Raw genomic sequence first — 13,911 nt, forward strand, 5'->3', positions numbered from 1 at the left:
TAAATTTTCATTTACATTTGCTTTGTGTGAAATCAATATTCTTTGGGCTGTTTTTTCTTCTGAACGTATGGTCTTTTATTATAGTCCATAGTAAAACACTGCATTATGACCACTAGATGGAGCTGAGGAGCATACATCTGTGTAACAAATGTAACAATTCAAGAGAATGTTAGAGGGAATAAATGTAACTAATGGTTCTCTAGAATTGTTACATTGTATTTCCTGTCACAAAGGACCTACAGTATGTTTTTCCTATGCTCTTCAGCTCCCTCTAGTGGACATAAGGCAGTATTTTACTACTGCCCATAATAAAAGAACATTCGTTCAGAAGAAAAAATAGCCTAAAGAACATTCCTTTTTCCCCCAGTTTGCACAGAATGGATGTACATGCAAATTTGCGAGATGAATGGCTATGGAATTTTTTTTAGAAATAGACCTCAACAGAGAATAATTAAAAAATGGAAATGCCGTTGAACGAAACCCTTACAGCAGCATTGCTCCTTGTAATGATTTCCATTATTTGCTCTCTCTACAATCCATCTGAAATCCCTCTTTTGCTCCCACAGATCATTCCTCACGTCCCCCAAGTGGTTTCCAGTCTCTCTAATGAGAACACAAATTCAGCGGCCAGTTGTCTGGAGCAGCTGGCGGAGCTCGTCCACTGTATGGTCTTCCGATTCTCTGGATATCCCGATCTTTATGAGTCGATCATGGAATCAATAAAGGTGTTCATTTTATCTACAAAAGGTTGCATGTATCAAAGTATCTTATAGCCCTATCATGAGTATAAATTATATTTTCTCTATGTGCTGTTCATTGGGAACCGGGTCCTTTACTCACCATTCAGCGGCCTTCTGAAAGTATGTTCTTGGAGTAGTACATGGAGGCAGAGACTTCATTCCTCCACAAGTTCTATCCCTCTTAGGCCTCACCTGCCTCATTGGGTACTGTGTCCCCCGTAATATGTCTCCAGCCTCTGACCATCTCCTGTAGAATGTCTTCAGTCTCTGACCATCTCACAGGTCCACCATCTCATCAGAGTCCCCCCTCCCCCATCACATATCAGAGGTTCCTTCATCAAATTGGTGGTCCCCCCATCACATCAGTGTCCCTCCTTTACATCATCGATTCCCTATCACACCAGAGACCCCCCTCATAACTTCTTGTCAGAATCTCTCCTTCAAATCAGAGGTCCCCATCACATCAGTGGCTCCCTATTACATTAGAGTCCCCCATTTACCCCACCATCTTCATAGCGTCCTTCCATCACAGAGCCAGGACCGTTTTTAAGGCAGGGCAAAAGGGGCAGCTGCTCTGGGCTCCATCATTCTTGTGGGGCCCAAAGCAGCTGCCTCATACGTGCCAACTATCCCAGTTTAAATTCCATTATCTCTTGAAGTTTTAGTCCCGTGTTGTGTGCCGATATCTCAGTGTAAAGTTCTGTTGCTGCTGCCCAGCTCTGCCCCATTGCCATGTATAGATAACTCACCTGCAGACCCTGTGTTTACATGTAAATAACCTGCATTGATATGTAAATATCAGCATAATTAATATGTAACTATCCGTGGACCCCGTGGCATTGATATGTAAATAAAGGCAGTATTCATATGTATATCATGCCCTCCTGAGGTCATATCTACCATCACTTCTGCTGAATGTTGCCCACTGGGGAGGTGAAGGAGCATGCTTGAGGGTCCTGCCTACAACTATAGTCATTAAGCTTAACATCAGCCTGTTCTGCAAAGGTCAGCTAATTAGAGGCGGAACCCTTCTTCAAAATAACATAACAGGGTGCTACAGCACCCTACATTTTGGTTTATGCGAATACACACATTTCAGCCGATGCATGAGGGTGTCATTAACAATTAGTGGCATCTGTTAAAGGACAACATGTTTCTGTGGTGTCAGGAAAGTGATCTTGCATGTATTCCCGACACACACAAATGTGAACATAAATGTCTCAGTTACATTGGCGGTCAGTGTAAATCCCATTACATTGGGGCTTAGTGTACAATCCTTTCATTCACACTAGTGGCCAGTGTGAAGGTCCCCCTTACATTGGCGGTCAGTGTAAATCCCTCTTTACATTGGTGGTTACTGTGAATGCTCCTATTACATTAGTGGTCAGTGTAAATCCCCCTTACATTGGTGGCCAGTGTAGAAATCTACCTTTATTGGCTGTTGATGTATATCCCCCATTACATTGGTTGTCAGTGTAAATTCTTCTTAACATTGGTAATCAGGGTACATTTCCCTTTACATTGATGGTAAGTGCAGAATTTCCCTTACACTGGTGGTCAGTGTAAATCCCCCTTTAAGTTGGTGGTTAGTGTAAATCCCCCCTTACATTGGTGGTCCGTGTAGAAGTGTCAACTTACATTGGTGGTCAGTACAAATCTCCTCGACAATGATTGTCAGTGTAAATTCCTCCGTACATGGAGGTCATTGGATTTTCCCCCTTAGACTGGTGGTTGGTGTAAGTGCTCTTATTACAGTGCAGAAATCCCTCTTTTCTATTGGTGGGTGGCATAAAATCCCCTGTTACATAGTAGTCAGTGCAAATTCCCCCTCACATTGATGGTCATTGTAAATTCCCCATTACATTGGTAGAATCCCCCACTATATATTTGCCAAAGATTTCCAGCTTTGCTCTACATGATTCAGAATTTGCTACAGTGTACTGCCTCCTAACTAATCCAACCCCCCCGCTACTGCTACTGATATCATCAAGCCCCCATCACTGCCACTTCCATAATTTCCACTGATCCCAGGAGTCCTAGGATCTCTAGGAGTTCTCTGTCTATCGATGGGTCCTCTCACCTCCCCAGTCCATGGTGTGCAGGCAGTGAGGAGATGATGTGCTGTAACCTTTTAGCAACCAATCAGTAAGCAATAATGCTGTGCACTAACCTCTTGCAACCAATGATTGAGCGGTAAGGGTATGTAGTAACCTCTAGGAACCAATCAGTGAGCAGTAATAATGTGCAGTAACCTCTAACAACCAATTAGTGAGTGGCAAGGATGTCTAGTAACCTCTAGCAATCAATCAGTGAGCAGTATTGATGTACAGTAATCTCTCTAACCAATCTACCAGCAGAAGTCATGTGCTGTAACCTCTAGAAAATAAACAGTGAGCCATAATGTGTGCTGTAACCTCTAGAAGCCAGTCAGTGAGCGGTAATGATACACTGTAACCTCTGGCAACCAATCACAATCGCTGCCTGATCTGATCCAGTAAGCTGTTTTTGAGTCTAGCTGCTATTTATTGTTTGTCTTAAAGCCTGTAGAGAGCGAAATTGCATGGGATATTGGGCCCAAGAAAATGTTTGCCCAGGGTCCAATCAATATTAAAGATGGTCCTGGCCCTAGAGCAGTGATGGCGAACCTTGGCACCCCAGATGTTTTGGAACTACATTTCCCATGATGCCCATGCACTCTGCAGTGTGGTTGAGCATCATACAAAGTGTAGTTCCAAAACATCTGGGGTGCCAAGGTTCACCATCACTGCCCTAGAGTCTCACTAGTTGTTATGATCCTGACAGCCAACCCACTTACACCATGGGAACTCATGACGCTGATCAATGGCAAACTGGTCTTCATGTTCTCAGCACCCAGGAGAACCCGGATGACACCCCAGGATGCTGCGGCACGCTGGTTGAGAATCACTTCCCTAACCCTACCTACCTGAATTGGGGGGGGGGGGGGGGGGGTGCTTCGCGTTTAAGTCCAGGATCGTTTAGAATGAATTACCATGGCAGAGAAACTGTGCAGAGTAGAGGTGGCAATTCCTTCTTCTTCCTTACGTAGATCTGCAACGCCTCCTCCAGCCCCTTAACAGAAGATCCATGGCTCTATACAGATGTGGAGTTGGGGGAATACATTGATGGAGAAGGAACGTTACACCAATGATACTTTAATTGAGTTGAGGGTCGAATGCTCTGCAGTCGTTTTTGGGGAACAAGTAGCATTAGCCTTTAAAGTGGTTGTAAACCCTTACAACACACTTTGACCTACAGGTAAGCCTAGATTAAGGCTTACCTGTAGGTCCAAGAAATATCTCCTAAAGCTACACGGTTTAGGAGATATTTGCCGAAAGACAGGCACCGCTGTCTACGACGCATGCGCTGTAGACATCGGTGTGCAGGCGCACTGAGCGTGGCACCGTCAACGACGAAGAGGCCGCACATGTCGGCTCCCGTGCGCATGCGCGGGAGTGACGTCATCGCGGCTTTGCCGAATGACAGCGGCGGAGCAGCGAGACCCACTGAGAAGATGGATGCACCGGACTACAGGGGACAGCGGTGACTTTGCTGGCTCCTGTGTCAGGTAAGTGACACATAATGGGCTACTATGCGATGCATAGTAGTCCATTATGCTTTGCCTTTGCAGGGAATGAAAGAGGAAGTAAACTCATCAGGGTTTACTTCCTCTTTAACAAAAGATCTGTGTGTTACTCATCATAGTGCACACATAGCTCTTCTCACCTGTTAATCTCTGGACTCATTTTATGTTAATCCTTTAAATCACGCAGGGCAGCACTGAGTTGCTTTAGAATCATATAACATGCAGCTTGTTTATTCTGTGCTTTGCTATTGATAGAGCACTTTAGGAAAATGCATGACGTGCCTGAGAGAAAGCCAATTAGATGATTTTCTGCATGTTTTGGGGCTTGTATATACACTCACCAGCCACCTTATTAGGTACACCTTTGGCTAGTTCCGGGTTGGACCCCCTTTTGCCTTCAGAACCGCCTTCATTATTCGTGGCATAGATTCAACAAGGTGTTGGAAACTAGACATGTGCACTGACAAAAACTTTGTTCGTTTTCATTTCATTCGTTTTATTGCTTTTTTCGTAAATTCGTAAATTTGACAATTCTGAATTTCGAATTTCCGGATTTTCTCATTTTCTAATTTTCGAAATTGGAAAATTCAGAAATCCCAAAATTTGAAAATCTGAAAAAAAAGAAGAAAATCAGTTAAATTTGAAATAATAACTAACTAATAATAACTAACTATTAAATTATAGGAATTGGAATTTCCTTTCAAATTTGGCTGTTAGTGAATGTAACGAATACAAATTTATATGAGGTTACGAATTATACGAAATAATGAATGCTGCTTCTAAACAAATGGAATGGAAGCAATTAATAATAAATAATAATAATAAAAAGGTTTTATTATTATTATTGTTATTTATTATTATTAGATTGTTACATTCCATTCGTGTAGATACGGCATTCGTTATTTCAGATAATTTGTAACTTGGGATAAATTCATACTCTTTACGTTCACAAACAGCCAAATTTGAAAGGAAATTTCAATACCTATAACTTAATATTTATTATTAGTTATTATTTCAGATTTTAGGGTTTTCGATTTTTCAGCGTTTCATTCTTTTGAATTCTCAGATTTTCATTCTTATTTTTGGATTTTCAAATTTTCGAATTTTCGAATTTCCAAAATTTCGAATTTCCAAAATTTCGAATTTCCAAAATTTCGAATTTCCGAAATTTTCCAATTTTCAAAAATTCGGAAATTTCAGAATTAACGAATTTGTCAAAATTTGTTTAAAAACGAATTTGGAACTAAACGAATTGCACATGTCTATTGGAAATGTTCCTCAGAGATTTTGGTCTATAGTGACATGATGGTATCACACAGTTGCTGCGCATTTGTCAGCTGCACATCCATGATGCAAATCTCCCGATCCACCACATCCCAAAGGTGCTCTCTTGGACTGAGATGTGGTGAGTGTGGAGGCCATTGAAGTACAGGGACCTCATTGTCCAGTGGTGAGATGATTGGAGCTTTGTGACATGGTGTATTATCCTGCTGGAAGGAGCCATCAGAAGATGGGGACGCTGTAGTCATAAAGGGATGGACATGGTCAGTAATAATACTCAGGTAGGTGGTGGTGCTTAATACGATGCTCAATTGGTACTAAGGGGCCCAAAGTGTGCCAAGAAAATATCCCCAACACTGTTACACCACCAGCCTGAACCATTGATACAAGGCAGAATGGATCCATGTTTTTATGTTGTTTATGCCAAATTCTGACCCCACCATCTGAATGTTGCAGCTGAAATCGAGACTCATCAGACCAGGCAACGTTTTTCCAATCTTCTATTGTCTAATTTTGGTGATCCTGTGCGAATTGTAGACTCAGTTTCCTGTTCTTAGCTGACAGGAGTAGCACCCGGTGTGGTCTTCTGCTGCTGTAGCCCATCTGCTTCAGGGTTTGATGTGTTGTGCGTTCAGAGATGGTATTCTACATACCTTGGGTGTAACGAGTGGTTATTTGAGTTACTGTTGCCTTTCTATCATCTTGAACAAGTCTGCCCATTCTCCTCTGACCTCTGACACCAACAAGGCTTTTTCCACCACACAACTGCCACTCACTGGATATTTTCTCTTTTTTCTGACCATTCTCTGTAAACCCCGGGAGAAGTTGTGAGTGAAAATCCCAGCAGATCAGCAGTTTTTGAAATACTCAGATCAGTCCATCTGACACCAACAAACATGCCACGTTCAAAGTCACTTAAACCTCCTTTATTCCCAGTTCCGATGCTCGGGTTGAACTTCAGCAAGTCGTCTTCACCACATCTAGATGCCTAAGTGCACTGAGTAGGGATGAGCCGAACACCCCCCGGTTCGGTTCGCACCAGAACTTTCGAACGGACCCCAAATTCGTACGAACTTTAGAACCCCATTGAAGTCTATGGGACTCGAACGTTCGAAATTAAAAGTGCTAATTTTAACGGCTAATATGCAAGATACTGTCCTAAAAAGGGTTTGGGGACCTGGCTCCTGCCCCAGGGGACATGGGCCAATGCCTAAAATGTTTTTAAAAATGTCCGTTTTGGCGGGAGCACTGATTTTAATGACGATTAAAGTGAAAAAAAGTGAAATATTCCTTTAAATATGGTGCCTGGTGGGTGTCTGTAGTATGCCTGTGAAGTGCCACGTGTTTCCCGTGTTTAGAACAGTCCCTGCACAAAATGACATTAAACGGAAATAACACCATTTAAAACTGCTTGCGGTTTTAATGTTATATCTGGTTCCTGCAATATGGTTGAAAATCATTGAGAAAAATGGCATGGGTAGCCCTCCCTGCCCATTACCAGCCTATTTGGGTCTTGTACGCATATTAAGGGGAACCCCGTACCCATATTAAAAAAAGGAAATGCGTGTGGCCCCCAGGCCCTATATACTCAGAACAGCAGTATACAGGCGGTGCAAACAAGACAGGGACTGTGTAGGTTTGTTGTGTTAAGTTGAATCTGTTTGTCATTTTCAACTGGTACATTTTTAAAGTGTAGCTCCAGTCAAAAAAACTATTTTTAAGCTTTTTGGAAAACATGGGGAAGGGTTATCACCCCTGTATGATTTGTTTTGTCGTCCATCTTTTTTCATCTCACTTGCTGTTGTCTCCTTCCGTTTGCAAGTAGGAGATGTTTGTAAGTTGGATGTTTGAAAGTAGGGGCCTGCCCTATATGCTCTGCAGAAATGGCGGAACAAGGTGTTGGTTTTGCCACAACATTGTAAGCCCTCAAAGTGACTCTTGGTGGGCGCTGGAGCGCCCTGCTGTGAACGATTATATCAAGAATTGTAATTACATGCCATTGTTGAACAGTGGTAGAAAAATTGACCTTTGGTGGTTGTGGTGCTGGTGCCACAACACTATAAGTCCTCACAGTTACTCTGGGGGGGCACAGGAATGGGCCCTCCTGTGAAATATTATATCAAGAATTGTAATTACATGTCCCTGTTAAACAGGGGCAGAAAAATTGGGCCTTAGGCACTGGTGCTGGTGCCACCACACTGCAACCTCTCCCATATACTCTAGTTTTATTGCAGGAATTAGCCCTGCTGCAAAGCATTGCATCAAAAATTGTACTTAAACGCCTCTGTTAAACAGGGGCAGAAAAATTGGGCCTTAGGCACTGGTGCTGGTGCCACCACACTGCAACCTCTGCCATATACTCTAGTTTTATTGCAGGAATTAGCCCTGCTGCAAAGCATTGCATCAAAAATTGTACTTAAACGCCTCTGTTAAACAGGGGCAGAAAAATTGGGCCTTAGGCACTGGTGCTGGTGCCACGACACTGCAACCTCTCCCATATACTCTAGTTTTATTGCAGGAATTAGCCCTGCTGCAAAAGCATTGCATCAAAAATTGTAATTAAACGCCCCTGTTAAACAGGGGCAGAAAAATAGGGCTGATGGCATCACCCAGAACCAGAAATGTTCTTCCAACATATCAGCGGAGGAGGAAGAGGATAGACAATCAACATAACAGGACAGTCACTCAGCATCAGCATAGGCAGTCTTGAAGGGATGTGATATTTCAAAAAAAATTATTCGGTTACATCAGCTTCAGGTGCTTGGTAGCTGTTGGTGATCCAAGACTGATTCATCTTGATGAAGGTCAGTCGATCAACTGATTCGGTGGACAGGCGCACCCTGTGATCGGTAACAAAGCCACCAGCAGCACTGAAGGTGCGTTCCGAAAGAACGCTGGATGCAGGACAGGCCAGTAGCTCAATTGCATACTGTGCAAGCTCTGGCCAGTGATCCATCCTCAAGACCCAGTAAGCCAGAGGATTTTCGGTGGGAAAGGTGTCCAAGTCTGACCTTGCCCCTAGGTATTCCTGCACCATGTAAATCAGACGCTGGCGATGGGTGCTGGAACTGATCATACCTTGGGGCTGCGGACTAAAAAATTGTCTGAAAGCATCAGTCAGACGGCCACCTTCTCCACCGCTCCTTCTGACCGATACCTCAGCAACACGTTGTCCAGGACCAGGAGTTTGTAACCTCCCAGTCTCTGGAAACGCGTTGCACAGACCTTTCTGCAAGGCCTCCCGGAGATGTCTCATCCTCTGCTCCCTCTGCGATGGCAAGATAAGGTCGGCAACCTTACCCTTGTACCGTGGATCAAGGAGAGAGGCCAGCCAGTAATGGTCCCTCTCCTTGATCCGAAGAATACGAGGATCCTTCCGCAGGCTTTGCAGGATCAGGGAGGCCATGCAGCGTAGGTTAGCTGAGGCATTCGGTCCGGAGTCCTCTGGGTCACTAAGGACAACATGATCCACAGCTACCTCCTCCCAGCCACGTACAAGTCCACGTGTTTCTTGGGACTGTAAATCATCCCTACAAGACTGCTGCTGCTGCTGCTGAGTGCCAGCCTCCACCTCCATGCTGACACAATCATCCTCCTCCTCCTCTTCCTCTTCCTGTGTGATGGGTGGCACAGCAGGAACACTGTCTGGATAAAGGGGGCCTTGAGAGGTAAGGAAGTCCTCCTCTTCCTGCCTCTGTTCTGCCTCAAGTGCCCTGTCCATTATTCCACGCAGCGTATGCTCCAAGAGGTGGACAAGAGGTACAGTGTCACTGATGCATGCACTGTCACTGCTCACCATCCTTGTGGCCTCCTCAAACGGTGACAGGACAGTGCATGCATCCCTGATCATGCACCACTGGCGTGGTGAGAAAAAACCGAGCTCCCCTGACCCTGTCCTGGTGCCGTAGTCTCACAGGTACTCATTGATGGCCCTCTGCTGCGTGTGCAGCCGCTGCAGCATGGGCAACGTTGAGTTCCACCTGGTGGGCATGTCACATATAAGGCGGTTCTTGGGCAGGTTCAACTCCTTTTGGAGCGCAGCCAGCCGAGCATAGGCATTAAATGATCGGCGGAAATGCACACAGACTTTCCTGGCCTGCTTCAGGACATCCTGTAAGCCCCCCAAGAACCGCTGCACCACCAGGCTAAGGACGTGAGCTACACAGGGCACATGGGTCAGTTGTCCCTGTCGGAGGGCGGAGAGGAGGTTGGTGCCATTGTCGCAAACCACCATTCCTGGCTTAAGCTGGCGTCATGTCAACCACCTCTCGGCCTGCCCCTGCAGAGCTGACAAAACATCCGCCCCAGTGTGGCTCCTGTCCCCCAAACAAACCAGCGCAAGCACGGCATGGCATCGTTTTGCCTGCGTACTTGCGTAGCCCCTGGAACGCCTACGGAGCACCGCTGGTTCTGAGGACAGAGCACTGGAAGAGGCCATGGAGGAAGAAGAAGAGGAGGGGGTGGAGGAGAGAGGTGTTTCACAACCAATAGTAGCATTTTGGAGGCGTGGTGGCGGAACAACCTCCAACACTACTGCACCTTGTCCTGCATCCTTCCCAGCAGCCAGAAGAGTGACCCAATGGGCCGTGAAAGACAGGTAACGTCCCTGTCCATGCCTGCTGGACCATGAGTCAGCGGTAATATGCACCTTACCGCTGACCGCCCTGTCCAGCGAGGCAAGGACATTGCCTTCCACATGCCGGTAGAGAGCCGGAATCGCCTTCCGTGAGAAAAAGTGGCGTTTGGAGACCTGCCACTGAGGAACCGCACATTGTACAAACTCACGGAAGGGGGCCGAGTCTACCAACTGAAAAGGCAGCAGTTGAAGCGCTAGCAATTTAGCCAAGCTAGCATTCAACCGCTGGGCATGTGGATGGCTGGGAGTGAACTTCTTTCGCCGGTCCAGCAGCATGGGCAGGGATATTTGCCTGCTATAATCGGACGTGGGTGTACTGCTAGCCGAGTGCCCAGAAGCACTTGGCTGTGACACACCTAATTCTACACCTTCATTCCTCTCAAAACAGGTTTCAGAGAGGACTGAAGGTCTAGTGGGGTTGGAGATGCCAGCTGATGAGGAGCAAGGAGAGGTCCACCTTGTTCTTTGGTGTGGGTCTTTGAGGTACGCTTGCCAACGAGCTGCATGGCAGGTCAACATATGTCTGGTCAAGCATGTGGTGCCCAAGCGGCTGATGTTTTGGCCACGCGAGATACGCTTGAGGCATATGTTGCAAATAGCAGCAGTGCGATCTGATGCACTCGTCTCAAAAAAGGCCCACACCAAAGAACTTTTAGAATAACGCGCAGAGGCAGCGCCCTGCACAGGCGGAGCTCTGCGGTGTGATTCAGTTGGTGTGCTGCCCCTAAGCTGGCCCCGGAGGGCATCCTGCCTCGTTGGACATGTGCCTCCTCCTCCTCCTCCTCCTCTCTCCTACCAGGCACCCACGTGGAGTCAGTGCCCTCATCATCCCCTCCCTCTTCATCGCTGTAGCAAACCTGGCAATATGCTGCAGCTTGTGGAACATGACTGCCAGATTGCTGTCCTTCTTGAGCATCCCCTCTCTCTGCATTCACACTACTGTCTTCCTCTAGCTGAGTGTCCTCATCAGAGCCTACAAAACACTGGGCATCCTCCTGGAGCATGTACCCAACACTGTGCTCAAAGAGTTCAGGAGACTCCTCAGGAGGATGTGGTGGGTCTAGGGAAGGAGTCACTGATGATGACATTGAGACGAGGGAAGACGATGCGTTGGCAGCTGCTTTGCAAGTACCCTGAGACTGGGTGAGAGAGGATGAGAAGGATGAAGAGGGCTTGGTCATCCACTCTACCAAGTCGTTGGCTTGTTGCGGTTCAACATGTCCAGCTGCCGAAAAGAAGGACAAGTGTGTCCCATGGCCACGTGCTGATGACAATGCACCGCGTCCACGACCAGCACTGTTGTCTCTAGACACAGAGCCTGCTTGCCCTCTTTTATCAGCTCGCGCCTGTCTGCCTCTCCTGGCTGGCCTTCCAGACATGGTAATGGCCTGAAGGGAGTTGGGTAAAACAGCAGTTGGGTAGTGTATATTGTGCTGGAGGCACACAACACCCACTAACTCCTGCAGCTGCCTTTATCATAGAACACCAGAGATAAAGGGGTATACTGTACTGGAGGCACACAACACCCACTAAGCCCTGCAGATGGCTCTATTAGAGAACAGCAATAAAGGGTAGATACAGGTGTATATTGTGCTGGAGGCACAAAACACCCACTAACTCCTGCAGATGCCTTTATTATAGAACACCAGAGATAAAGGGGTATATACAGATGTATACTGTGCTGTGCTGGAGGCACACACAACTTCCAATAACTCCTGCAGATGGCAAGTGGGCTCAAATAGAGAAGAGCTATGTAGGTGGATATAGCGGTATGTACTGGGTACAGAGCACGCAGACAGCACGCACAAGCTCTTAACACTACTGACTGCAAGCTCTATTATAAAAGATAGATCACTAGCTATATAGGTGAGGTGAATATAGCGGTGTATACTGCGGTCAGAGCAAGCAGACAACAACCACTACAGAAGAGCAAGATCGAAAATCGGCCGATAACGATCGGTGTATACTGTGTTGAAGGTACACAGAACACCCACTAACTGCTTCAGACGCCAACACACTACACAAGGCCGCCGCGCTGGCGGCCTTATATAGTGTGGGGCGTGTACTACACAGCCTGAGCTATGATTGGCCACAGGCACCCTGCCTGTGGCCAATCATGGCTCTCCTCGCTGCTGGCGCTGTGATTGGCCAAGCATGCGGGATCACAGTGCATGCTTGGCCAATCATGAGCCAGCAATGCACTGCGATTGCGCAGTGCATTGTGGGCCGTGAGCGCCACACGAATTTGGCACGAACGGCCCATAATGTTCGGAATTCGCCGAACGGGCGAACAGCCGATGTTCGAGTCGAACGTATGTTCGACTCGAACACGAAGCTCATTCCTAGCACTGAGTTGCTGCCGTGTGATTGGTTGATTAGCAATTTGTGTTACCAAGCAATTGAACAGTTGTACCTAGCCGAATGTATGCCTGATTGGCAAGTTATTATAAGGGTATTATTATAAGGGTATTCAGCATGCAAAACTTCCTGTGTTTTTCTTTCAAATAGAAACTCCCGGTACCAAATGAAGACCGGATAAAACAGTTGCTGGGTCAGAATGCCTGGACATCGCAGAAGAACGAACTGGCTCCATATTACCCCAGACTGGTATCCAAATCGGACACGGGTAAAATCGGCCTGATTAATCTGGGAAATACATGTTATATGAACAGCATCCTGCAGGCTTTGTTCATGGCTTCTGAGTAAGTGAACATGGAGAACATTTATATGATAGTAATGAGACTCAATAATTGTGATGGGATATTGATCTTCAGTTAACCAATAGCTACATTGTGAATGTTCTAAGCTCATCTACAGTACTTGGCAATAAGTTCCCTGGTATATTGTCTTGGGATGTACAGAATGATGGGACCCGTCGCTTTAATTAGGTTGGTTTGTAGTTTTATGGAGACCAGAAGGTGGAGGGAGCACAAGATGCCTGAAAGCTTCTATATAGCACACAGTCTTTAGTCTTCTTATCCTTCTAAACGTTCTCTGTCCCTCTCTCCCAAGGTTATACTGGCTGAAAACCACTTCCATTGTGGAGGACAGCTTCAGTTTGCTTCCTCTAGGCCCAAGTGGAACTTCATGACAGTCAGTATCTTCAGGGGTTCTTCACAGGAGGACTCCAAATCCCATAACACTGGATATCTCACCTCTAGCACACCCTGCCGGAGCCAGCGTACACAGCAAGTGACTGGGATGAACCATTCCATACTTAGAGCATCAACTCTCAACCTTTTCTCAGTCATAGCATCCTATGAAAGTATACAAAATCTTGAGGCCCCCCTCAGGTTGCCCATCACATCACAGTCCCCCTTCACCACAGAAGCCCCCCTTCTCATCGGAGGTTCCCCATCACATAACAGCCCTCCTTCTAAACAGAGGTTACCCATCACATCACAGCTCCTCTTCACAACAGAAGCCCTCCTTCTCAGAGGTTGCCCATCACATCACAGCCCCCCTTCTCATCAGAGGTTCCCCATCACATCACAACCCCTCTTCACATCAGAAGCCCCCTTTCTCATCAGAGGTTGCCCGTCACATCACAGCCCCCCTTTACATCAGAAGCCCCCCCTTCTTATCAGAGGTTGCCCGTCACATCACAACCCCTCTTCACATCAGAAGCCCCCCTTCTCATCAGAGGTTGC

At 46.4% G+C, this 13,911-nt stretch overlaps 1 protein-coding gene across 1 annotated transcript in view; it reads left to right on the forward strand.

Moving 5' to 3' along the window:
* Positions 1-13,911, forward strand: part of USP35 (ubiquitin specific peptidase 35) — a 50,112-nt gene that overhangs the window by 13,813 nt on the left and 22,388 nt on the right. The window contains exons 5-6 of the mRNA XM_077451377.1: positions 567-725; positions 12,770-12,963. Of these exons, the coding sequence (XP_077307503.1) occupies positions 567-725; positions 12,770-12,963 (353 nt within the window). The remainder of the gene's footprint in view (positions 1-566; positions 726-12,769; positions 12,964-13,911) is intronic.

The sequence above is a fragment of the Lithobates pipiens genome, unplaced genomic scaffold (genome assembly GCF_037356315.1).
Source record: "Lithobates pipiens isolate NorthernLeopardFrog02 unplaced genomic scaffold, aLitPip1_a1.2 Scaffold_23, whole genome shotgun sequence".
Classification (NCBI taxonomy): Eukaryota; Metazoa; Chordata; class Amphibia; order Anura; family Ranidae; genus Lithobates; species Lithobates pipiens.